The sequence below is a fragment of the Acanthochromis polyacanthus genome, chromosome 6 (genome assembly GCF_021347895.1).
Source record: "Acanthochromis polyacanthus isolate Apoly-LR-REF ecotype Palm Island chromosome 6, KAUST_Apoly_ChrSc, whole genome shotgun sequence".
Classification (NCBI taxonomy): domain Eukaryota; kingdom Metazoa; phylum Chordata; class Actinopteri; family Pomacentridae; genus Acanthochromis; species Acanthochromis polyacanthus.
In genome coordinates, this window is record NC_067118.1 from 511349 (window position 1) to 538103 (window position 26755).

Consider the following 26755-nt stretch of genomic DNA (forward strand, 5'->3'; position numbering starts at 1 on the left):
TGATTGAGACCCACTGTTACAGCCCTCACATAGACTGAAAAACACAGGCTCAATAAGGGAGAGAGACCGCAGCATATCCAGAAGGACGCCACACAAAATATCTCCAATTAAACCCACAGGCTTTATTTGGCCACCCCAAGATAATCAATAAAGATAACAAACGAAAATAGAAACAAAGGAGGGCTGGAGACCCCGGACAAAAGAACAAAAGAGGGAAGACGCTGGGCCAACCACGCAGTGGGCCGTCGCTCCCAGCGTCTCCCCCTAAACTACCTAAAAATAAGAACTAAGGCTGAAATAAACAAAAGACGAATAACGAGACTGTCGGTGATCTCCAGCCCAAATTAATACAACGAAGAAAACCAACAAAAACCCCGGCACCTAAACATGCACGGGGAAAACCTGCTTGGGGGGGAAGAAAACTATGGAGGAAGGAAAACACTCCCTCCTACCTGTCCAGGTGTCTGTGCCGTGTCGTGCCTCCAATCTCTCCACTCCGTCCCTTTTATTCCCTCCTCCTCCTCTCATCACCTGAGTGCCGATTGCACTCAGGTGAGCAGCAGGCAGAAGGAGGAGAGAGAGCCAAACCAGAGAGCGAGAGACTGTGGCACATAACACCCACCATTTAACAGTAGTAATAAAGCATTTTCATTTCAGGGTTCCACAGGTTTGCTGTAGTTTTTCCAGCCTTTCTTTGTCCTGCAGGTTCAGCTGTACTGGCCCAGATGAGTTCCACTGTGCTGTTACTGGACTGGTGTTTAAGACAACTCAAGGGGTGGAGCTGCAGTACAGCATCGTTCAGTGGGATGAGAGCCGCCTCAAACCGACCGGCAAAGAAGCCGCAGGACCGCTGTACGACATCCACTGTTCTAAGGAGGCTGCAGTTTGTGAAATCCGCTTCCCACACTGTGAAACAAAGGACGGTAAGCAGTGTGCCGTCTAGCTGTTGAATCATTAACTTCAGATCTGTATTATTTCTGGTACATTGTTTAATTTGCTGACTTTAATAAAAAACAGTAAAGCAAGATTGTGATGGAGTTCAGTTATAGTATCAAATGCACCCATCCAGATAAATGACAGGATGAGGGTGAACTAGAGATCTGACATGTTCTGAAATTAATACCAACACATTCATCTGAAGTAAAACTAATTAAACAAAGATTAAACAGCCTGAAGTTGAACATTTCTGTCCTCCTACAGCGCTGCGTACCGACCACCTGCTGTCTGTTGCCGACTCCACTGCCGATAAAATGAACATCTTGGAGCCGCTGCAGATCACTGACACTCATGTGGTCATGGAGGTCGCTCAGCGCTCTCTCTTCAGCTTCATCTGGGGACCTGTTAAAAGGTTGCTCTCACCCACAGTAAAGGGCCAAGTGTTGCTGTTCCTCCGCTCTCCAAAGAGAGGGCCTCAGATACTTGATGTGTTTCTGCTGCAGAAGAACGTCCCTGTAAAAGAGGTAAAGTGAACAGAGGTGTCTCATGCTGTGATTGTAATCAGAACCCAACTGAACTGTCAACCCCATCAACCTAGTCTATCTTTACTGGATACCAGTTGCTATATTGTCTCTGTTCTGTGTCCTGGGCTGAATCCCAAACCGCCCCCTACACACTATCCCTACACACTACCCCTCCGTTTGCGCGTTCCCGCGGAGGGTCCTCCATATTAAGGGCCGTCCCAAACCGCGTAGTGCGGAGGGGGAGTGGACTGTTCAGCCCTTAAATAGCGAGTCTGCATTGATGCTCACTCCGGACAACTTTTTCAGGAAGTGCAACGTCGAAATGGAGGAGGAAACAACATATCGATGTAAGTTCCACATGCGTCCATTATTTCTCCCACGCCTTTTTCCCACTGACAGAACATCACTAAAAGAGTGGTGAAAAAAGATAAAACAAAAGAAACAAATCTTCCTCTCTGCTGACGTTTGATTTAATTGTGCACCCCCTGACACCTTAAAATTTGAACACAACTGACAGAATTCATTTATTCATTCATTCATTTGTTGGATTTGAAATGCCAGAGTGAATGCCTGAGTGAAAAAGAAGTGGGACGCTTTTGTCTTCTGGAAGCAGCAGCGATCCTTGTTAGTTGCAACCTGTGCCACAGCGCTACAGCCATGACAGTAGGCGTCTTTGTGTTACCATGGCGATGACGTCTTCCGTTTTCCGGTGAGGCGACAGGGCATCCCATTCCTGATGATCGTATTTATACCCTCCCCCTTCAATAATAGGTGCCCTCCACAGCTGCGAGTGTGACTTCTTTTGAAGTGACACTCGGTAGTGTAGGGGGAGTGTGTAGGGGGTGGTTTGGGATTCAGCCCTGGTCTCTGCTAACTGGTTACCAATGACCTACTACTACTTCCACTCTGTCTTCTTTCCACTCTCCCTGGTAGGATCCTGGGCTGATCAGACATTCTGTAATTCTCATCTATAGAATTTTGCACAACATCCAACACTTTAAATACCTTTATAAATAAATAGAGTTGACTCCTTGATCATTCACACTATGATAAATGTGTTCTCTTGAAGGTTGCTGCCCAACAAGGAAATGCAGAATACATTGAGATCTCAGCTGACTGTTCAGCTTTGGTCAGAGTTACAGTCTCCACTGTGAACAGGAGGGTTTGGAAATACAGCCCAAGGTAAGTGAAATCTGACATGGTTATAAAGAAAATTACATTGAAAACTGATTCACAATCAGAGTCGTGGATAAACATTTATTTCTGCTGTCATAGTGATGTGTTTGTGTTGGTTTTCAGTGTGCACACCTCTACCCAGATTTTGGACCCAATTTCCATCCAACATTTGAGGTTTTCCTGAAAACAAATCCAGATTTAGTGACTTTGATCATCCAAGACCAAGAGGAGACAGAAGTCTGGAAACGTAATGTTCCTCTGAAAGGTAAAGGCTTCACCCTCCTGCAGCAGCAGAAACGACTTCTTCTGCTACAGGGATGTTTTGTTGAAGGTCTTCTGATGTTACTTTTATTTCCTTCCTTTCCATCCAAAACTCCTACCAGTTTGTTTCAGTGTGTTGTTAATAGTTTGGATTTCACTCTTTTGCAGATGTGCACACAGTCAGCTGCAGACATTACACATGTGTGGTTGGTGCTGTTGTACTACTTCATAGTCAGCTGGAGTCAGTGCGGGACTGTTCTAGACATGCACAGTTGGTTATCTACTTATTCTGAGCATGTGCACTATTGCAGCATAGTCATGAATTCTGGAATATCTAAGGCTGGTCTAATAAGGAAGAAAACTGTCCATGTGGAAACATCAGAAAAAGCAGATGAAAGTTTCTATCTCTGTGGACTGAAGGGGCGTGTCTCTTAGTTTGATTGACAGCAGCAGGAGGGCATGTCCCTGTCATAAATTGACCTCTATGTGTGCTGCCACGACAACACTGACTTCACTGTTTACTCCACACATGGTCCTCAGCTGTAGATGGACACAAATGTAGGGGGAGCTATCATGAAGCCAAAGAACATGACTTCTGTTTGATGCTGTGATAAAAGAAGAACAGGGAACAGGACAGAGCTCATCTGGATGCTGCAGCAAACCAAAGCAGAACAATGCTGCTGTAGAAATGCTAGTTTGAGATTAAACATGTTTTTCCCCGTTTTCTTCCAGATCCAAGAATGGACACAGAGCAGAGAGTCCAACCACAGGACTGGCTGTTATCAGTGCGGAGACAGTTGATTCAGAGACTGTCAGACGTTACTGTGGACCAACTCCTGGACAGACTATGACCAGAGAGTTATGAGTGAAGAAGAGATGGACGTCATAAGAGCACAGACTAGAGCAAATAAAGCACGGCAGCTCATCAAACGGGTTCATGGAAAGGGACCTGATGCTGTTTCAGTTCTGAAAACTGCTCTTCATGAGGTCGATCCATTCCTTTTCAGAAACCTGACATAAAAACAAAGTGTGGGGTTGAGATGTTTACCTCCTGCAAGAGCTGACCTGTACACTCTCATATTACCTTTAAATGACAAGCTCTGCTGTAAGTCTTTGACTCTGAAACTGATTTTATCACTATAATCCAGCTAAACCTGGACTGCTTCTGACACGTTGAGCAGGTTCCACCCAGCAGGTGTGTCTGCAGTTACCACTCTGGCTCAACGAGTGGCAACAAAGACGGGAGACCACACAATAGTCCACAGTGCTAGAACTTGATCACCTTCACAAAACTGATGCTTTTCAGAATGTTTATCATACCAAGTTTTCTTTTTATTTTGAGATTTAACCAATTTTTGTTTAGCCATTTGACCTGCTGTATAAAGACGATGGCGAAACCCATTGACATAGTCCAACAGATCTTTGTCATGGCTCTGGTGAGAGCACAAGTTGTGAACACCTCTGGAAAGTTCCTCTCACAGTCATCTGGTTCCTTCAGTTGAGCTGAAACTTTGACAGGACCCCCAGAAGGCCAAACTCGGCCACCAGCCAAGTCATTACCTAAGATTACATCTCCACCCTCTAATGGAAGAGCTGGTCCAACTGCAATGTGAACATCTCCCTCAATAAATCCACTAGTCAGGAAAACTTGGTGCAACGGGGCACTCAAAGGAACCAAACTAATCCCCCTCACTATCACACAGTCCCCTGTATCACTCCTTTCTGAAAATGGCAACACTGAAGACCTAATGAATGAATCTGTCGCTCCTGTATCTCTCAAAATCTTCACTGGCACTTTACAATCACTATCATCTAAGGATACAAAACCATCTGTGGCCTGGTCGACCACAATCAATAAACTACTCAAGTACTATCAAGTCACAAAGTTCTTCATATGATCTAACATCTAATGCAGAGCACCACCTATGAAAATGTTTTGTCAGATCCCTGGCAAACTCCACATTTAACTGCTTTTCAGCTTTTCTCCATGACCTGAAACGCTGTCTATAGGCCTCTAGAACTAACTCCTAAGCCTTCAACACAGCCTCTTTAACATTTTTGTAGACCCTACTTTCAGGTTCACTCAGAGCTGAATATGCTGCCTGAGCCTTCCCTGTAAAGACTGACTGCAACATAACTACCCTTTCTGAATCAGGCCACCCTCTTGAATTAGCAACCCTCTCAAAAAATGAAAAAAAATGTATCTGGATCACTCTCTTCAAACCTAGGAACAAGACACAAATTGGACACCAAATCAAATTCTCTCCGTTGACCAGTACTTTCAGAGTTCCTTCTTAACTTGTCCTGCTCTAATTGAACTCTTTCCCTCTCAAGTGCAAGCCTCAACTGCTCCATGGCCATTTTTTCTTTCTCCATCTCTAACTTAAGCAACTCCCTTTTCTGTTCAAAAGTTAAAGAAAAATTTTCCCCCAAAGTTCCATCTTTACCTGGCAAAACCCCCCGATGAACCAAAACAGACCTCAAACATCTGAATTTCATCTTTTAACTTTCCTTCTCCAACATCAATGCCATAGTGCTGAACTAGCTGCAAAAGTTGGTCCTTGGTGCAACTATTTAGCAGCTCTTCTGATGGCGATTGAAAAAAAAAAATCTACCACTGAAGCCATAGTGGGAAAAAAACAAACAAAACAGCACTATGAACTGAGGCGCCCCCCGCTAACTGCCTAACCAAAACTAACTAAACTCAACCCTAGTCTTCACACAGTTCTGCGGCGGGTACTTACGCACTCAAAACCAGTGGAACCTGGAGGTGCTCCCGAGAACACACGTACAGAAACTGCACAGTGAACACTAACCGCTTCCCCGTGACTCAACAAAAAAACAGGCTTAACCAAAAGAGCAAGCCCCAAAGGCCTACAAGAGAACGCCCCAATTCTCGCAAGTGCTTCAAAAAAAAAAAAAAAAAGTTTCCAAAAAACAACCAAAAACAAAGAGGTTTTGCCACTGAATCTACTCCAACCCATAACCAACCATGCTGCCCCAAACTAAAGTACAAACTACAACCCCAAACAATCACAAAATGTTGCAAAATCTGATCAAACTTAACCTAAACATGTGTGATCTCCCCAAAACCAAGGTTAAACACAACACTAAACCTACAATTCAACTAAATTTAACAGTGTATTGTGCAAAAGTAAGTAATTTGACAAACTCACCGAACCCAGGTTTTGTCTCTGGTGACGAGCCCCCACTTGTTACCACTTTGGCTCAACAAGTGGCAACAAAGATGGGGAGACCACACAATAGTCAAAGTTTTAACAAAATAATTATTTAAACAATAAAACGCATAAGTGTAAGGTGTAGTGCATGTTGATGTGTAGATAAATCAAACTAAACAAAAAGGAGACAGCATGGTGGCCAGGGAGCAGGAGCAGACACAAGCAGGTGTGTCAGATCTGCCTAAATAGTCCAGATTAGGAAAAGGGGCCATAGCCACACCCAGCCGGCACAGCGGGAGATGGGACAGGAGCAGCTGCAAAGGCCCTGGGGCCGTCACAGAAGTCAGTCTCTGGATTTAGCCAAAATAAAGATGAAGTGGTTCAATCTGAGAAGACGAGACTCAGAGTTTTTGTTTCTGCCACTCGATGGAGACGGATCACTGCTGCATGAGGCAGGAATGAAACCCAGAGAAACAACACAAAGATATGAGTGCAGATTAGACAACTCATCCTGACAGAGATTCTGCTACAATCTTTATTTTCTTCTCTAGAATTTATTTTCATATCCACTTTTTTTACAAGAAGTCAGGACTCTCTGGGATTCGATCTGGGGAAAGTTGTGTTGTTGATCCACCACTAGATGGTAGCAGAGACTCACACACAAACCTCTGTCCTGTATACAAACCGCTCAAATGTTTTCTGTTTGCGGACAATACGACTTTATTTTCTTATTTTTAACACAGGTGTTCAATGTGGTTCAACAAGAATTTAAAGCAATAAAAACATGGTTTGATGTAAATAAATTATCATTGAATCTTGAAAGAACAAATTTCCTGATATCTAGTAACAGAGGGAGAGACACTGGTGCTTTAATGACTATAGATGGTACTGAAATCAGTAGAGTTAACAGAAACCAAGCTTCTGGGTGTCATTTTGGACGAAAAATTGTGTTGGAAATCACATATCCAGTATACAAAGGCAAAAATATCGAAAACAATAGCTATGTTACACAAAGTAAAGTTTTCACTGGATAACAAAGCACTGTACATTTTATACACCATGATGAATTCTGTGAAGCCGGATCTCAAGGACTTTAAGTTTGTGGAGGACTTCATGAACTTTTACTGAACCCTGCATGGACAAATCTTCTTGGCAGGGGTTCAGTCTGTGTCCAGTGTGCATACGCTGGTGTCGTTGTAGGGTTCCTTGTTGGTTGGACGTTGGTCCAGACTGGTCAAAGCAGCACTGTTCACCATTGGCAGAGTGCTGACAGTCTGAGAGTTTTGTCCATCTGTTCCGTTCTGCTTGGAAAACAAACACACAAACACAGAGAACGTCAGTGTTTCCTGCACAATTGAAGAACTGATACCTTGCCTGAGATAGAGAGCACCCCAAATGACATCTGAAGACAGCTTTACTTGTTGGAATTTAACAGTCAGTTGTCTGATTATGTCAGAATTCCTAATCTTACCTACATCCCCAGATTAACCTGGACCAGATTTCTGTCAAAACGAATACAGGTTAGACTGAACGATAGCTGATAATGTGTTAACAGAATTCAACTGACCACGGTTGTTCAAAACACTTTTGAAACAATTTTGCAGCAATAGCCAAAATTATCCAATACATAATTGTGTGTACACTCTGACTGAGACCAGTCTTTACATACCTCACTGTGACACTGATTGAATGCTTTCTTTCTGGTGTGGATCTGCTGGTGTTGTTTCAGGGAATATAAAGTTGTAAAATGTAGCACCGGTATCACACCACTAACTGCGCCACTGGACCAGTTCTAGGTTCTAAGGAGTGGGGAGCAAGGAAAATTACACCAGAGACCGTTTTCTTTGTTCGACTAATTGCATTATTGTGGCTTTTTAAAAATCCAGTAGGTGGTGTGTGAGCCGGTGAATGAATGTACAATCACTTATGGATGAGATTTATTTCTTCACATGTAAATGAAATGCTTCGTTTTCACCGTCTGCTGTGAAGTTTCCACAGTCTGGATGGGACACTTTAAATCATTTCACGGTGAGAATTGATTAGGTGTGGATTTTTATTAGCATTTGTAATAAATGTAATCTCAGTATTATCCTGCAGTGGCCTCGGGTTATTTCCTGATATCGCAACGTCATGCCAGAAATTCATGAATTGGTGACTGATGTGCCATTTCTCAAAAGCTGAATGACAAAGATAATGCTGCAAAGTCCCTTCTTGCTGATGTCATCTTTGAAATAGACCAGGCCCATGTAACCCAACACCTTGGTGGGAATGCACTCAGTCAAGCCTATTGTTTCTGCTCACATACAGTTTCTTGTGTGAGATAAGTACGGCCTGGCTGCAGAGAGAACAACAAGGCCTTAAAAGCGTGAATGAGACATCGACTGTCAACGCCTCGGTTTGTCAGATTCTTAACCAGATTCGTGCTCAAGCAGCGCCAAAGTTGATGAGAATGAACATTGTAAACAGCAGTGTGTACATGTGGTGGCTTTCCAGTAAGATGGTTTCTGATATCACATCATCCCAGACTAATATTCAGACTATTAGTCAGGATGTGATGAGCTGAGCTGGTGCCTGCTGTGATTCATGTAGCAGCTTCTGAATAGGCAGCATAAATGTTATGGCACAGAGGATGTGAGTCAGGACAGAGAGAATCCAGTTCACTGGGCCATTACTGCAGCTGAAAGGAAGAGGAGGAAGTTGGTTTGAGGATTTGTCACCATAAGATCTCTCTGTTTTAGAAAGGGGGTGGGTTCCTCTCAGGAACGTGAAAAGACCTGGGTGTTGGGAAGGTTTTTCCCCTATAAATAAGACGAACTAGTCACAAGATTCAGTGTTTGAGGGACAGCTAGTTCTATAGTATGGACGCACAGAAGGCACAATGTTAATGTTCTGTTTGGATCACTTCATGTATTGCATTAAGGTGATAGTTTTAAAAGTTCAATTAAAAAACTTTTAAAATCTGTATGTTTTTTTAAAGTAAAATAACAGCAAATATCTGTAATTTTTAGTTTGAAATAAAAGTGCGTTTTTACATTCACACATTATATAATAATAAATTATTATTTGTATAAAATATCATTTTTGTGTGTTTCTCTTTACAATCAACATGTAAATTAATACTTTTTTCTCGGATTTTACTGGAAATTATTGGTAGTTTAACAAGAAAAGTAAAGTTATGTAAAACAGTTTTAGAATATGTAGAATGTTTTTATTTTACAATTTAAAAATTGTGTAAGATAATAAAATGTTACATTTTTAGGATTTGGATATCTTTAAAATGTTGTTTTGTTTTGTAGTTTTTGTGTGTTTTGTTGATTTCAATCATTTAATTCAGTAGGTACTATTTTATAGCCAAATGTTATAAAAGGACAAATCACAATTTAAAAAAAACAGACTTTTGATGTGGACATTTTGCACAGCCTGTTTTTCACAGTTAATATGTGAATTTTAAAAATAAATCTGGGATTTTTCCTCGTTATTATTTGTAATTCTGTAAAATGATTAACTATTGCAGTTTTTAAAAAAGTTTTTTAAAAATGTATTTTTTCAGTATATGGAATATTGGCTAATATGAAAACCAAAAATAGTGCAAAAACTTCCAGTCTTCACCACAGTTATTATTGAAAACCAGCATTATGAACTAAAGTGGTTGTTCAGGGGCTAAATCTGCATCATGCATGTGCTGAGCCACAGGTTTGTGCAGAGCAACAGGTCAATCAGAAAGCGACCCTCTTCTCTTTGTTGTCCCTCATCCTCCCAACATGCTCTGGTTGGTTCCTTATTTCACTTCAAATCTTTTGACTGCATCTAAAGTTCTGCTTAAAGCTCATTTGGGGCAGTTGTCCTACTCAGGCACTCATCAGCGGTGCTGGGAGGTGATACATCCATCTGCGCCTGTGACGGCCGCTAATCCTTGACAACTGTGCCCCTCTGGCACCGTATCCGTTGCACTGCTGCTTGTGTGATACAATAGGCTCCCATCCTTTGTCCTTGAAATTGTTTGAATTAGCACAACGGCGGGGGCTGGGGTTGCAAACATCAGAGTTACTCAAAAGGATTGACAAAATCACATGAGCATGATAGCTTGGAGGTGGTAGACGTGTTTGACAGATAATCAGCAGTAAAATCGATACAAGTGACAGATATAGAATCAGTGCAGCCCTTTGAATGAGTCTAACTTTGGACCTCTGCTAGTGTGCTGTGCAGCACAGTGGGCAATGTTTGATCAGTGGTTTATGTCAGAACTGATCCCCTGTAGAAGATGGACTTGTAGTGTGTTTTTAAGGGATCACTTCTATTAAAATCTGGCCAAAGTTGCCTAATCAAGCTTTATTGTCATTTAGCTGTAAATACAGCAGAAGTGCACACAAGATGAGCGAATGTTTCTTCAGGATCCAGTTTGAAACAATTAAACTTTACAGTAGAGATAAAAAAACTTCACTTCATTTTAGTTCATGTTTTTCTACTTCATTTATCTTTAACATGCTAATTTTTCCCAGACAGAGCTATACAATGTGGGACTACACTATAAACATTTACAAAATGAAAATTTAGTGAAAGCTTTGTGTTGGTGCACAATGTTGTATTATATTACACCACTAACACATCATTCTGGGACATTAATGTTCATGCTTTTAATCTTGTTACTGCTTTAGAACTGCTAACTGCCTGATTTACTCTAAAGAAGCTTGTGTCTACATTTATTCACTTAATTTAAAGTCATTTTTTCTATTCCATTTATCTAGTGAATCCTTTTTAATAAGTCCTTAAAATGTGTTGTACTGTTTACCATTGATTTCTTTCTTTTATTTCAACTTTTTTTAAAAATATTTTTATAAAGCTATTGTATTTTGACTGATGCACAACAACACAACAAGCCCTCAAAACAAATTTTTCACTTTCAGCACTCATTGCAAACTTCTTGAACCTGTTGTGCTTGTTGATCCATGATCCACTGAACAAATGCTAAGTAGGTGTGTGTGACTGCATGTATGAGTGTGTGAGCTTAGATAAGCCACATGCAATCACTCATCCCACCACCAAACTTGCAACATGTCCTAGTTGGACCTTCCAGCAGCCACTGACATTACTCACATTCTGTGACAAAGTGTTTAGTTGTCAGTTAAACCATCACAAACATTAAGCACACAACACTTCATGACCAGCACACACGCGATAGCCGGGAATCGAACCCAGGTCAACTGCTTGGAAGGCAGCTATGCTCACCACTATACCACCATCACTATGAAATGGACTGTTTTTGTGTGCTCTCAGGAGTTCAAACGGATAAGAGAAGTAGGTGCAGAGAAAAGGGAGGAAATGAGCATCAGCCAGAAGCCCTGATCTCTGTCACGACACACAACATCTTAGTATTTTCTACAGCAAAACAACCTGATGAAAATTAAACTCAATCTTGAATCATTCTCAAAACAACTTCCACATAATGGGAAAGTGATATTGATGAGCCTATTGATTCCACATTCCCATGGTCTGCAGTCTTTTTTTATAACTTTCTTTTCAGACTTTGGCTAGAGTCATTTTGTTGTTTATAGCCTGTATTATATTTTGAACTGCTGGTATTGATTTCAGATTATCCTTTGGTGCACTGGAATTATACAGGGCAAACTAACTTTATTTTGTTCTGTTGTGTTATAACTTAGTACTGTGTTTGATGATCTCTGTCAGATGAGAAGATGAGGTGGAGGACAGTGGAGGAAGTTCCATGGTGTAATGGTCATCACTCTGGGCTCTGGATCCTGGTGTCCCTGGACTTAATGGAGATGATAGGGGATGAAAAGTTGTGTGCATTTTTCTGACCACCAAGCCTGTCCTCCAGTACCCACCAACTTTAACCTCCACCAACAGGTGAGCAGAGACTCTGCTGACCTCAGGAGAGCTGCACGGAGCAACAGGGAGAGACGGAGCTCCAATATTTAAGTGATTAGATAAATGCGTAAAGCAAGGGTGGGAACACGACAGATGTTTGTATGTGAAGCCAAATTTTGCGCTTTCATCACACAGAACAGAAAGCAGGAGCACAGGAGTTGTCATGGCCGAGTGGTTAAGGCGATGGACTAGAAATCCATTGGGGTCTCCCCGCGCAGGTTCAAATCCTGCTGACAACGTTTGACTCTTTTCCGCAGTGGCAATCTATGAAATAAGAAGAGATGATGTTTAAACTGATGATCTCATAATAAGCGTGTGAGAAAGTCCTGATTTGAATATCATGTCATTTCTGCACAGGCACTCACCTTTGATATAGAGGATGTGAGTGATGCTTTCAATTGTCATATGTTTCCTTCAACAGTGCATGTATGAGGCCCCAGCTTCAGACTCTGACATCTCCATCAGTGTACTTCTTCAAGAATTTAAACCCACCAGGACTATCCACATTACATTTAACTCTGTAAATAAACATTTTTCAGCCTGTTCAATGTTATAAATGTTCTGTTTGGCCGTTAAAGGAGGTTTTCCTCACATTTTGGTGTATTTTAACCCTTTCATGGTCTAAATTCTTTGAACAGATCTTGTGCTGTAATCAATGTCTAACTGAGTTTTTATTTTCATTGCAGTGGTTGATTTTTCCTGAACAAGATCAATGATTTTTTAATACGTCTTTCTCCAGTTTTATTTGCTCTGCCTGTGGGTTTCAACTATTATAACTTTTTTCATTTAATAAATGACTAATAACACACTTTGATCTTCATGTTTGTTTGCTTATTTGTTGAAAAGTGGGATTTAATTTTCCATGTTGAATAATCACACCTTTTTTATTTGGACAATGTTTATCCTCTTCCATGGCAAAAATGAATTGTTAAAATGAAAATAGAAAAAAGATCTTTTGTAAAGCAGTAAAACTAATGTTTTTATTTTTGTTCTAATCTTTTTCTCGCCATTTTCAATTATACTCAATTAAAATATGCCCTGAAAGCGAATATAAAGAACTACAAAGACTGGAACAAAAAAATACTTATTTTTTGTCGTGAAGACTCAGAAACAAAACTTCAACATAATATTTTGTGTTTTAATTTATATCTGTTCTTATTATTACAGTCAGTGACCAAGTAAAACATGAACAAAATAAAGTTATAACTTGAACTTCTTTCAAACTGATTTTTCTCTTAACAATAAAAATAAAGTATGAGGTCAAAGTGTGACGGTTAGATCAACATAAACTACTAATATCCTGTTGAAGCGCTATAGAAGCGTCAGAGCAGCAGATTGTAAAGTCTGGTCCAGATAAGGAGCTCTACAGTGAGGCTGACCGTCCATCATAGCTGTCTAACCTGGACCTCACATCTCTGAAACCGTTGGAGCTCATTTTTAATCAGCTTCATCTGGAGAAACTGACCACACATTGGACGTTTTTACAACCACTTTCTCACCTCAAATCATCTGAAAACTACATTTTGTGTCACAATAACAGCAGTATTCCCAAAATACTTGTGTTTCCTCTGAAAGTTTCCTCCTCGGTCTTTGCTGCTGGTCTAAATGCATTATGGGATATTTGGTTCCAAATCCTCACTAGTCTGGTCTGATGATTCTCCATAATGTGGGCGGAGCCAGAACACATCCAGGTATTTCACTGGTTCTGGATCAGATGCTGCTTTGAACTAGATCAGTACTTGGTCTCTGACTGATGACGTTTTATAAGAACACCAGAACTTAAAGGGAAACTTCATTTTTTTTTTCAACCTGAGGTCTGTTTTCATTTGTCATTTCATACATGTGAGTGATGGAGAAATGAATTTTCGACACAGCTCCAGTATTTAGCCAGGCAAGCAGCTTCGCAGCTCAGCTAGCGAAAAGTGTGGGGCGTTTTCACGAGAAAACATGCGATTTCACGAGAAATCGCACGATAGCTCGCGTGATTTCGGAACGAGATTTGCTTTCCAGCATCCAGAGCTTTGGATACAGACCACAACAAATAGCAATCGCCAAGTAATGTGGAGATTTTGTGCACTTCTCATCTGTTTTATGTTGTAAATACCAGCGGTATTTTCTCTTAAACTTTTTTGGAATTAAATATAATCTAGATGGAAGATTTTCTGTGGAATTTAAGTGTTTTCTCAGTAGCATGACTGTTATGAACCATTTTAGCTCCTGTTAGCACCTTTATTTATCCCATTGTGTGGTTTCTAGACTTTATGCTAAGCTAACTGGCTGCTGGCTGTAGATATGTGCTGTCAGTCGCATCTGTGAAACATTAGCATTACATTTTTTTTAAAGATTGCTTAAGCACGGTTTTAAAAACAGGGCTCAGAATTTCAGATCACTACACACAATTAACACAACCACACACACAATATGCACAACACCTCAGGTCCTGTGCAAAATGAAACATACCATTCAAACAAAACCTTATTATGTTACTACATGAAACACACACATTTCATGAGGATTAATTCTGTCTGGACCAGATACACACTGCTGTGTTTAACTTCAAACACTTTTAGCAGTTCTACCTCTCAGTGGTGAGATGACTGTCAGTGAAGTACACAGAGAAAGTACAAATACACAACATGGTAAATTCACCAAACACAACACAAGATCAGTGAAAAAGTCTCCTGTGACGATTAATGGCTGCTGGTTAGAGCTTTCATGTTTTCCTGAAGCAGAAGTTTAATTCAGTGTCACTCAAAGCCTGCTGAACCAGTCACATCATGATGTCTCCTGGCTTCGTTTCATGCAAATGATAATTCAGTTCTTTTTTAAGGCCACCAATTATCCAAAATTTGCAAAAGAAAAAAACATTTCTAAATGACCACAAACTTTTGAACAGTAGTGCATATTTATATAATGTCATATTTTTTTTAAATTAGACATGTAAGATGAAATAATATTGATGATAGCTCGTGTCCTTGTTCCTCTTTTAGCACACATCACACAGTACTACAATGAATAAGAACATTCAATCATCAAATACAATCATTTTCATAACAAGCTGCTGTGGAGGCAAAACCTTTTTGTTCTTTGCAATAAATCTTTTGTTCTTTTATTCAGAACTCTGAAGGTACAGGTGACACAGAGTGCAAAGCAGTCTATGTGTCAAGTCAAACTGGAAGGAGCTGAAAACTCAAAGGAGAAGCATTTACGCACAGGTCCTACACTCAGCTGGGGCGGAAACAATCTGCGGCTTCAGGTTTGCCACCGGCGGCAAAAAAAGGGGACACACGCAGCACTGAGGAGGAACTGAGAATGAATGACCGCGTTCAAACAAAGTGTCCGTGAGTTTCTGTTGGGAAAGCATCAAGATCTGCGGCAAACTGTGCAGGATTGCCTTCATCTCCAAAATCCGGGTTGCAGCCGGTAAGAGCAGAATTGTGGAGACTCTAAAAGACTGTTTAAGCTGCCGATGTGTGCCACTGCAGTATGTGTTAGCATGAGCATTAGCCACGGAGATCAGCCACGAGCGGCTTGCTGTAAACTTTGTCTGTTTACCAATAATTGCCGTGTGTTTTGTAATTGTTCAGTTGAAAATAAGATTGCAGGCTAATTGATGCTAATTAGAGGGTTCCAGCTAAGACCAGTGAATTCATCCTGTTTGTAATGGTGGGTTTTTACGATGCCCTTTATTTATTTATTGGATCTGGAAAGGATTGCACTTTAAAAGCACTTTATGCACTTTAAATAATTTTAAAACCATGAAGTAAAAAGTATAAAATGGTTAAAAAATTTTGATAAAAATGCTCAGAGTAATTTGTTCAACTGTGATTTAAAATCAACTCTTTAAAATGCAGATAAATTCATGTGTGGTATAGTATTGGGTTGAATATTGCTCATGCCATGATTTGTCGCTTCAGTTTATGTGGTGTTGAGGTTGACAAACATAAACTGAGTGGAGTAGCATTTGCCAATGTGGTGAAAATGTCCATGAGGAATGGTTGTTACTATTTGCTGAATGCAGAAATGTGAACATTGTCCTTTTGTGTTCTGTTTAAAGGTTTTTCACCTTAATCTATCAACTAAACGTATGGACTTATGGAAGTTGCCACCTCTGTATCTCATGAATTTGTGACCACTGCAAAATGAAAGAGGGAAAAGAAAGAAAGCAACTGTCTGATTGATGAGTGGAGTCCTGCTCAAACCCTGGGTAGATGAAACATCCTTTTTCAAGTGGGGAAACTGCAGAAACTGTGAGAAAAATCATCACTGAGAATCGCCTGTCATTGAAAGTGGGAGGACACTTGACACTATGGGAGAGTGCAAAGAACAGAGAGTGAGAGCTGCCTTTAAACAGAACACTGAGCAGTAAAATACATTCACTAACTTACAGCATGAACAGTTTTCTACCAGCATTCCTGTCTTGAATCACCTGCAGTAGCATCTTTATGTTCTCTTTATTCTCTTTTTCCGTGTCTGTTTTCTGTCTGTGTTCCTTATTTTTAACAGTTTAAGTTCATTTGTATCAGTTTTAGGTGAAACTGAAAAGAGCTAAAAGTGAACTATTGAGTTGAAATGTGTCCTCTGTGTTGGCTGATGAACATATGGGACACTCTGACACTTGTGTATAGAGTGGTATCCTAATGAAGATGTGTTTGATGTGACAGGTGATTGGCAGGAGGAGGAGAGTCTGACGGAGGAGCAGAGGAATGTTGGCAGCCATTTAGTCTGAGCTCAACAACGGAGGAAACATGGATTCTTCACAAAAAGTGAGAAACATACCACTGTAACATTATTATCATTCATTTGTCCTTTAAAATGTCTAAAGTTGCTCCAGTTGGTTAGATGGGCCGACCAAAGCCAGGTGACGTTGGCTGGAGAGATGTAGCTCTGCAGAAGCAGCTGTACTGAGGATATAATGGTGGACTGCTAGGAAGCTGCTTGTTCTTTGTTTGAGGCTGAACTAGCTGCTGATCATACTTTCTGAAAATGTCTTACATGGTGATGAAGATAAGTAACGGAAGAAAAGTCTTGTTTTTCAAGCAAGTTGTTCAGGAAGGTAAAGAGCAGCATTTTCTTTGGTAGAGAATAATACTTTTGAGCATTGTGAGTTTACCAGCCTTTTCCTTCTCATGAAATTCAGACAGTTGAACCCAGAAGTTTACTTTCACTGTATCAGTGGCGGGCCATGCATTTGACACCTCAGCCATCAGCAGTGCTCCGTATGAATCAATCACCCCACAATAACTATTTTATGGCTATAAAAACCTCCTCTTATGCAGAAATGGAGTATAGAGGCATTGAATCCCAGACAGATAACTCATGTAGCCACAATAAACTCTTTTACTGAAGAAACAAACCCGGGATGCGCAAGTCTCCTACTGCAGCGACAGCTGCCACACACATAAAAAAGCATCAATAATAACTGAATAAAATCGCAATATTATTTAGGAAAATAGCAACATTTTACTCACCAGAAATTCTGATTATTTGTACGCAAAATCCCGAAGTTTATTCACACTGTATAAATGACACATAACCCTTTTTTTAATTTACATGATTTGACAATAAATCTGGCAATGCATCTCCTGTTTTATGTCTGTTAAGATGAACAAAATTATCTTTTTTTTTATCAAGGATATTTTTATTGAATTTTTCACAAATCCATGGTATGGATATAAAGTAGTGACAGGAAATCTGTAAAGCACAGAGTCAACTCAAGGCAAAAAAGAAAATCCTGTCCATATAACACAGAACAAAAAAAAAACCTTATCTAACTCACCCAACCCATCATTTCCAAGCCAGACTTTTACATAAAATAGTCAACAGGACAGGTCCACCAACTGTACCTAATTCCTGGAGAGATACAAGTAGCAGCTTGATGTCAGGTTCCAACCTAAGAAGGTAAAAACATAAGTAAAGTGATGGAATAAAGTAAAGAAATAAATATATGTACAAATTATAAACCCACACATTGGTTAAAAGGAGGCATCAGAGAGAGGACTGATTTGTACAATTAATTTTGCTGACACAAAAACCAGAAGCAAAGTGTGAGTAAGGGATCCTCTCTAGCTAGTTTGAAGGTTATGGAAGTATTCCAGAAACGGTCCCCAAACTTTTTGAAACTTTTCTTTGGAGTTACAAATTGAGTAATGTATTTTTTCAAGGTTTAAACAAGACATAACGTCTCTCAACCACTGAGCGTAGGTGGGCGGGGCAGCATCCCTCCACCTCAGCAATATTGCACGTCTGGCCAAGAGAGAGGCAAAGGACAGGGTTCAGCGTTTAACATCAACATTCAATAATTGTCACACTTATTTTATTGTTGATGTTTTTATCTGTAGCACTTTGAGATTTGGTTTTCAAATGTAAAGTGCATTATAAATTAAACTTCTTCTTCTTCTTCTTCTTATTATTATTATTATTATTATTATTATTATAGAGATTGGCCTATATGAAGAGCACTCCGTCGGATCCTTTTTTTGCAATAAGAGTGATACATGCTTCGTAAAATGATGCTGGGAGCTTGCCCTGCTGGAATGACAGCACTGTGCTCAGCTGCGGTGACAGTAGTGAGGAAAATGCCTTAAAAAATTCTACGGGAAACCTGTCAGGGCCTGGGGATTTCCCTGATTGCAGTAGGGAAATCGCAACATCTATCTCCTCTTTTGTTATGGGTTCGTCCAATCTCATTTTACTGGAGGGGGAGAGTGTGGGAATATTTAACTGGTTCAAAAAGTTATCCGTTAATCTAGTATCATTCGGGAATTCAGAGGTGTAGAGTTGAGAATAGTAATTCCTGAATGTGTCGTGAATTTTTGCATAATCTGAAATGACATTACCATCCTCCATTTTAATATTTGTAATATGCCCCTTTGCTTTGAGTTCTCTCAGCTGGTTAGCTAATAATTTCCCCGATTTTTCACCATGGATATAAAACAAACTCTTACTTCTCAAAATTTGGCGTTCAATGTGATGAGTTGAGGCTAAATCAAATTTGGTTTGAAGTTCCACTCGCATTTTATATAAGTTTGGGTTTTTAGTTTGAGCATATTGCGTGTCTATTTTATTAATTTGGTTGGCTAATTCTAATCATTCTTTGTGGGCCTTTTTTTTCGTATTTACAGTGTAAGAAATAATTTGCCCCCTAAGGTACGCCTTAAGAGCATCCCAGACTACTAGACTAGGTATATCTGGGGAGGTGTTTGTCTGAAAGAAAAAGGATATATGTTCTTCCATATGCTTCACAAAATCATTGTCTGACAGGAGAGTTGAATTAAAGCGCCAGTGTTTTTTAATTTGAGGTAGGTCAGGTAGTGCCAGAGATGGTACAACAGGCACATGATCTGATATCACTATGCCTTGATAAGTGCAGGAGCGCACCAATGGTATCAGTTTATTGTCAATGAGAAAATAGTCAATCCTAGTGAAGGTATGGTGGACATGCGAAAAAAAGGAGTACTCTCTCTTATTTGGATGAAGGAAACGCCACACATCAGAAACACCAAAGTCAGAAAGAAACGATTGAATGAGCGAGGCAGACCTGCTAACTGAGTCTGGGTTGGGAGAGGAATGGTCCAGCACGGGATCTAACCAACAGTTAAAATCTCCACAAGAGAGTATCTGGGAGAAAAGCAAAAAATTGTTCGAAAAAGCCCACATGGTCCACATTTGGAGCATAAACATTGGCGAGCACTATCTTTGTATTATATAACTTCCCTGAGACAATGATAAAGCGGCCGTTGGTATCTGATATAACATTGTGATTCACAAAAGGGATATTTTGGTCAGCAAGGATTGAAATACCCCTGGCTTGCGCTTGGAATGAGGAATGGAAGTGCTGCCCCGCCCACCGTGACATCAGACGAGCGCTAGTGGAGCCACGGAAGTGTCTCTTGCAAAAATAAATGCTGCCTTAAGTTGTTTTATATGTGAAGGTACCCTCCTCCTCTCAACAGGATGATTTAAACCCTTGACATTCCAGCTAGCAAAGTTTAATGATCTATCCACTGTCTCCAACTAAAGCTGCAGGATAATAAATACAAATTATGCAGTGTTTGCCCTTGGTAGAAATGGCTGTGAGGTGGTGGGGTGTAGGCAAGGGCCGAAAAATTTTGAAAATCAAGATGCAAAATGGGGCGTTCTGGCACAATTTGGAGCACATTTTGTTGTATTTGTAGCCATTTCCAAAAACTAACTTACTTTTTTCTAAAAACAACTACATGTTAGGTACCAAATTCCCACTTCATTTTTATTTATGATAAAAAGGTTATGTCATGACCTTCATTTTACTTAAAAATGTGAAAGAAAACTTCAACTCTGGGTTAACAACTGGTTTTCTGAAGGAGTTAGTTCTGTTTTCAAAACTGTTACCTTTTTGAACAAAGAAATAACTTCTTCAGAATACCAGTCATTAACCTTTAGTTAGAATACATAATTTTGCACTGTGATATGTGTCAGTCAGCTGAATTAAAGACTTTAAGTAAACATTCTTGAAAACACAAACACCAAATTTGAACACATGCTCTGTCTATTACATGAGGCAAATCAAATATAAGTGGGGATTAATGTTGATCAATCTAAGTTTTCCATGGGTGTATAGTGTTTCTATAATCGCGTTGGCAGTGTCGTTCTATTTTGAAAAATGCTTATGCAGATATCAAAATGACCTGCCCGCGGGCCGCTAAACCGTTGAAATTACAGAATTTGTTTTGCCATTGAATGATATAATTTCGGGCACTCTATAAATCATTTTATCAAAAGAAACTAGGAACTTTATATTCCGTTGAAATCATTTGTCTCGTTCGTGAGAACGGGTTTTGTCGTGCCTAAATGTTTTAATGGGAGCCATTTTTGCAGTCAATGTCAATTCGTATCGCCACGGACAACAAAACAGTAAGCAAACTCGGTAAAGGAAGCGAGATCGATGCTTACACTGCGTTGCTCACTTTATTTTGATGACATGCGATCGTTTTGATACTTGATTTGACATATGTCTGTGATACACACCTGCTTTTAGCCCTGAAAAACGAAACGATGGAGCGCTGCCGCTTCTTACCCGCCATGCTTGTTGATGCTAGGAACGTTCGCCAATCGGAACGACGGACATTTGAAACACGATCTCGCGGGATGTCATATGAGAACTGAGTGTAACCGACCAATGGGGATGTGCCTTGCTGTCTTCAGCCACGGCGAGAAAAGGCTGCCATTCTGGCTTGTTGATTTCAGCGGCGAATATACCGGACTTATGCGTCAATGCTTTCTAATATTTAGCATTACTTTTTTTTTTTTTTTTTTTTTGGTGCGGACCAGTGAGGCGGCAATGTCGGCAAAATTGTAATGAGGCGGTGGCCTATACCAGCGGGGCTGCCCGCCTTGTCGGTCATATAGGAGGGGAAACACTGTTACGTCAAAGTTCCAGGAACAGAGTGAACCAAAAAAGACCTGTGCATGGCTTGTGTAGGCTAATCCAGCTTCCCTCTGCGGCAGGCCTCGCGGATCAGGAGGTCCTTGACCCGGTAGCAGTGCAGACGGAGGATAAAGGGACGCAGTCTCTGTCCGGGGTGCCGGTTTTCCTGCTAGCGGGCGATGGGCTCTGTCAATCTCGGACGGGGATGGAAGTGTCTCTTTTCCAAAAACCTTGCACAACAGATCGGAGAAAAAAAGCTGTAGGTTGCCCACCTTCAATAGACTCCGCCAGGCCCAGGATGCGGATGTTCTGTCATCTGCTGCGACCCTCTAAGTCGACGACTTTAGCCGTTAGCTTGGAATTGCTTTCTTGCAGGCTGGAGCAAACATTTTCTAGTTCGCTGACATGTTGGCTCAGGTCCTCCGAGGCGAGCTCGAGAGACAAAATGTGCTAACCATGTTCGTCAACTGTGGAGCAGACCTGGTCGAATTTGCTTTCCTGGTTGAAAGAGGTGTTAAAGTCAGCGGCCAGCGCTTGTCTGTGCTGGTCAAGTAGCTCAGAGATAGCCTCCATGGTTAAGCCAGCGGTTTGGTCGTCTTTTCTCACTGACTTGCCGCGGTGTGAAGTCATTTTGAAGCAAACGCAAGTTAAGAAAAAAAGAAAATTCAGTATTAATGACCCAGTTTGCAAAGTAAAGGGGTGAATGAGTGGGAAAAGAGCAAAGTATGCAGCAGCTCTCGCGCGTCACATCTACTCCATGCGGCAGCCGACTGGAAGTCCTCCCAAAATTATCTTTAAATGCCAGAATAACGAAAGAGAGATTTTTTTTCAGAGAATTTTTATTACTTTCTTCACGGTCAGAAGTTTGCATACACTGAGATTGCTATGGCTTCAAGATGATGATGTCCTGGCTTTGAAAGCTTTTGATAGATTAAGATGTATTTTCAGGCACACCTCAAACACACTGCTTCCATGTGTGATGACGTTAGAAAATCTAAAGAAATCAGCCAAGACATCAGGAAGACATTTGTGGGCCTCCACAGGTGTGGTTCATCCTTGGGTGCAGTTTCCAGATTGCTGTGGTTTGAGGTTTATCTGTCCAAACAATTACATGCACAGATCAACACCATGGGAATGTCAAGCCATTCTACTGCTCAAGATGGAGATTGGTTAATGTTAGGATTGTTTTGGAGGGAAATGTGCTCATCAACCCCAGAACAAAAGCAAACGACCTTGTGAAGATGCTGGCTGAGGATGGCCTGAGTACACCATCCCAACTGTGAAGCATGGGGGTGGCAGCACCATGTTGTGGGAGTGTTTTTGCTGCAGGAGGGACTGTTGCACTTCACAAAATAGATGGAATCAAGAGGATAGAACATTATGTGGAAATATTGAAGCAACATCAGCCAGCAAATGAAAGCTTGGGCTCAAGTGGGTCTTCCAAATGGACAAGGACAGTGCTGGTGCAAATCTGACACTGTCCTGGAGAAACTGTGCGCTATTGACTGAGAACTGCTTTCTGTGTCACTGTGCCCTCCATATCTGCCAGAGACTTCAGTCCAACTCCCCGGATGCACCTAATATCAGTCTGGGAGACATGAAGCACTGCACACTAAAACACACACTGAGAGACTTCCATCAGTACAGCACATGTCCCACTAGATGAGACGAAATCTTTGATCTGTTACAACAATGTGAAAGCTGCTTCTTCTCTGGGTTCCTCTGACCACAACTGCATCCTCCTTATCCCTGTCTACCACTGTACTGAAGCAAGGCAAAGTGCAGAACATCAGAGTGAACGTTTATCACACTCTGCAGGGATGTCTGGAGGTTACTGACTGGGACGTGTTTAAGGAGTCCTCAGCTGATATTGATGAACCGACTGATGTTGTGAGCAGCTGGGTCACAGACTGTGAAACCAGTGTTATTCCTGGAAAAACTGTTAAACTATATCCAAACACTAAGCCATGGGTTTCTAAGAAGCTTAAAGACCTACTGTACAGAAAGAAAACAGTCTTCAGAGAAGGAAATGCACTAAATCTGTATAACCGACAGAAGGAAATAAAGTAGGAGATCAGGACCCGCCAAAGACAATACAAAGACAAACTTGAGTCTCAGCTCAAAATGAACAACCTCAGTTCAGTCTGGGACGGCATGAATCTGATCACTGGAACTAATTAATGCGTCAATGAGAGAGTTCAGCTCAGTGGTTATAATTCTGATTTAGAGCTGGCTCAAAGTCTAAACAGTTTTTATGTCAGGTTTGACTCCCATGATTTTAGGGCTAAACATGCTGAGACTAAAAACTGTCTCATGTCAGCCTCTCCACAGAATCCCTTTCTTGATATGGGCAATGTAATCTGGTGTCTCAAACAGTGCAGACCAAAGAAAAGTCCTCTACCTGATTACATCGGTGGCCGTTTATTGAAAACTTTTTCTACGTCTGATTGAATGACCAAGATTGTTGCTGATGTGCCTGTCTATCTTATGTTTTGTTTGATTTTTCTTTAAATGGCTTTTGTTTTGCTTGTAATTGTTTTACTGTGTTTTTTACATTTTTAAAACATTTCCTTTAATTGTTGCTATTCCTTTCACTGTTTTTTTTTTTTTTTTTACTGTTTTGTTGTTTGATGGTGAACGCTTGTGTAACTGCTGCACAACAAATTGCCCGGGTCGTTGGGGTCAAATCCAGAATTCAGTGGCAGAATTACAGATCTTTTCTGGACTGGTATCAACATCTGATCCCCTAGGAGAAACTATAAAGTGTTGGTGGTCTGAATTGACCCTGCTGCCATTAAGACCTAAATCTGGACATTGATGTTGTTTGCTTTTCATATTGTACATTTCTCCAGTAATGTAACTTAACGGAAAGTCTGGGGATCAAGAGAGCCTGGTGGTACAATCCCATCAGTCCCAGCTCTGCTTTGCTTTTCACGGTGATCGACAGATTTTACTACCCAATATTCTAAAACTACCGTGCAGAAAGCTGAAAACTATCGGCCTGTGAAAATAGTTTTGTTGACATTGTGAGTGTGCTGTTGACACATTTCAAGGTTTCTAATGACAAAGCTGCTAGCATGTCTGCAGATTCTTGATCTTGTTTCAGCCTCATGTCCAACTACATGGAATTGAGACTTTTAGGTTAAATTTTTCATGATTGGTCTTCCATCACTGCCTCTGTTTTTATCTTTGTCTTTTGCTACAGAAATGTAAACACAGCAATGGAGTGAGATGTCGGACCTCTGAGGAGGATAAGGATGGTTCAGCAACAAAAGCAAAAAGAGATGAATCACTGAGTTGTGCGCAATGTGGCAAGACTTTTATCACAGCAACAAAGCTAAGAATTCACGAACGTATTCACACTGTGGAAAAACCATTCAGCTGTGATCAGTGTGGAAAGGCTTTTACTAAGAAGAGTAACTTAAAAATCCATCAAGTCATTCACAGTGGAGTTAAACCATTCAACTGTGATCAGTGTGCAAAGGCTTTTACTCACAAGAGTAATCTAGCAAAACATCAAGTCATTCACAGTGGAGTTAAACCATTCAGCTGTGATCAGTGTGGAAAGGCTTTTACTCGGAAGTGTCAGTTAAAAAGTCATCAACTCATTCACAGTGGAGTTAAACCATTCAGCTGTGATCAGTGTGGAAAGGCTTTTACTACCAAGATAATGTTAAGAGATCATCAACTCATTCACAGTGGAGTTAAACCATTCAGCTGTGATCAGTGTGGAAAGGCTTTTACTACCAAGAGAACGTTAAGAGGTCATCAACTCATTCACAGTGGAGTTAAACCATTCAGCTGTGATCAGTGTGGAAAGGCTTTTATTCAGAAGAGTGATCTAGCAAAACATCAACTCATTCACAGTGGAGTTAAACCATTCAGCTGTGATCAGTGTGTGAAAACCTTTACTCAGCATGAACAGTTGTTGATCCATCATTGCCCCCATTCTGGTAGAAAGCGGTACCACTGTGACTCCTGTGAAAAAACTTTCAGCTCCCAACAGAGCTTAAAATATCACCAACGCATCCACACTGGACATGATGTGTACGTATGTGATCATTGTGGTGAACCATTTGTACAGTACTCACAGTTAAAAGCTCATGAAGTGATCCACACTGGGGTTAAACCATACCTTTGTGACCAGTGTGGGAAACGCTACAGCTACATTGGAAACCTCAAAGTTCACCAACGTGTCCACACTGGGGAGAGACCATACAGATGTGACAAGTGTAAGAAGACTTTTACAACTTTGGGTTCCCTGAAACAACACCAGCAGATCCACACCAGAAAGAAAGCATTCAATCAGTGTCACAGTGAGGTATGTAAAGACTGGTTTCAGTCACAGTGTACACACAGTTATGCATTGGATAATTTTGGATATTGTTGCAAAATTGTTTCAAAACTGTTTTGAACAACTGTGGTCAGTTGAATTCTGTTAACACATTATCAGCTATCGTTCAGTCTAACCTGTATTTGTTTTGACACAGAAATCTGGTCCTGGTTAATCTGGGGATGTAGGTTAGATTAGGAATTGTGACGTAATCGGACAACTGAATGTTAAATTCCAACAGGTAAAAGTGTCTTCAGATGTCATTTGGGGTGCTCTCTATTCAGGCAAGGCATCAGTTCTTCAATGCTGCAGGAAACACTGACATTCTCTGTGTTTGTGTGTTTGTTTTCCAAGCAGAACGGAACAGATGGACAAAACCCTCAGACTTGTCAGCAGTCTGCCAATGGTGAACAGTGCTGCTTTGACCAGTCTGGACCAACGTCCAACCAACAAGGAACCCTACAACGACACCAGTGTATGCACACTGGACACAGACTGAACCCCTGCCAAGAAGATTTGTCCATGCAGGGTTCAGTAAAAGTTCATGAAGTCCTCCACAAACTTAAAGTCCTTGAGATCCGGCTTCACAGAATTCAGGTCTAATTTCTTGTTTAGTGTCTTTGTTGCTTTGTTGCAAAATCCATTAAGAGGAAAGCTGTCGTTAACAGACGTGACTGGTAAATTAATGAAACCATTCAAAGTGGTTACTCAGTTAAATGAATTATCAGTGGTGGAGGGATAGACGACTGGATGGAGGCAGTGAGCAGCAGGGTGAATTTCCTGGATTACTAGCTTAATCGTTCCTCAGATCCCTCTGGGCTGCAGGAACCTGTTGGATGCATAGCTGGTTCAGTGATTCTCTGATGATTAATCCTCATTAATTTAGGAGATTACTGGCCTTAGGATTCATATCGATCTATCGATCTATCGATCTATCTCTCGATCTCTCTCTCAGGACATTGATGAAGAATCTCTAATATTGAACAAGTCGATCAGATAATCTCTGATTATGTGTGAGTTGAAATATAAAAACGTGAAGTGTTCTATGAAAAGT

General features: G+C 40.7%; 1 protein-coding gene, 2 long non-coding RNA genes and 2 other non-coding genes across 8 annotated transcripts; 4 read left to right on the forward strand and 1 right to left on the reverse strand.

The window, feature by feature from the left end:
* The first annotated feature begins 1605 nt into the window (after nt 1-1605).
* On the forward strand, nt 1606-3384 carry LOC127534449 (uncharacterized). The gene is made up of 3 exons (XR_007942639.1): nt 1606-1807; nt 2530-2642; nt 2760-3384. It is a non-coding gene; the product is annotated as an uncharacterized LOC127534449 (long non-coding RNA).
* Nucleotides 3385-10638: 7254 nt separating this feature from the next.
* Nucleotides 10639-12770, forward strand: LOC127534446 (uncharacterized). Its single transcript, XR_007942636.1, has 2 exons — nt 10639-11941; nt 12384-12770. It is a non-coding gene; the product is annotated as an uncharacterized LOC127534446 (long non-coding RNA).
* Nucleotides 11248-11319, reverse strand: trnag-ucc (transfer RNA glycine (anticodon UCC)). The gene has a single exon. It is a non-coding gene; the product is annotated as a tRNA-Gly (tRNA).
* On the forward strand, nt 12120-12201 carry trnas-aga (transfer RNA serine (anticodon AGA)). The gene has a single exon. It is a non-coding gene; the product is annotated as a tRNA-Ser (tRNA).
* Nucleotides 12771-15026: 2256 nt separating the features above from the next.
* LOC127534431 (zinc finger protein OZF-like) lies at nt 15027-26399 on the forward strand. Of its 4 annotated transcripts, XM_051949622.1 has the most exons (5): nt 15027-15385; nt 16129-16169; nt 16627-16728; nt 24574-25689; nt 26056-26399. In XM_051949622.1, exons 3-5 carry the CDS (start codon nt 16711-16713, stop codon nt 26302-26304), a joined length of 1383 nt encoding a protein of 460 aa, XP_051805582.1. In that variant the 5' UTR covers nt 15027-15385; nt 16129-16169; nt 16627-16710; the 3' UTR covers nt 26305-26399. The 4 variants fall into 4 exon arrangements, with proteins under 4 accessions (XP_051805582.1, XP_051805581.1, XP_051805585.1 ...); XM_051949621.1 differs by lacking the exon at nt 16129-16169 and having other exon boundaries at nt 15215-15385; XM_051949625.1 differs by lacking the exon at nt 16129-16169 and having other exon boundaries at nt 15215-15385; nt 26059-26399.
* The last annotated feature ends 356 nt before the right edge of the window (nt 26400-26755 follow it).

Coding starts and splice junctions, on each gene's coding strand:
- LOC127534431 (XM_051949622.1), top strand. Junction 25,690..26,055: donor TCAATCAGTGTCACAGTGAG/GTATGTAAAGAC, acceptor TTGTTTTCCAAG/CAGAACGGAACAGATGGACA.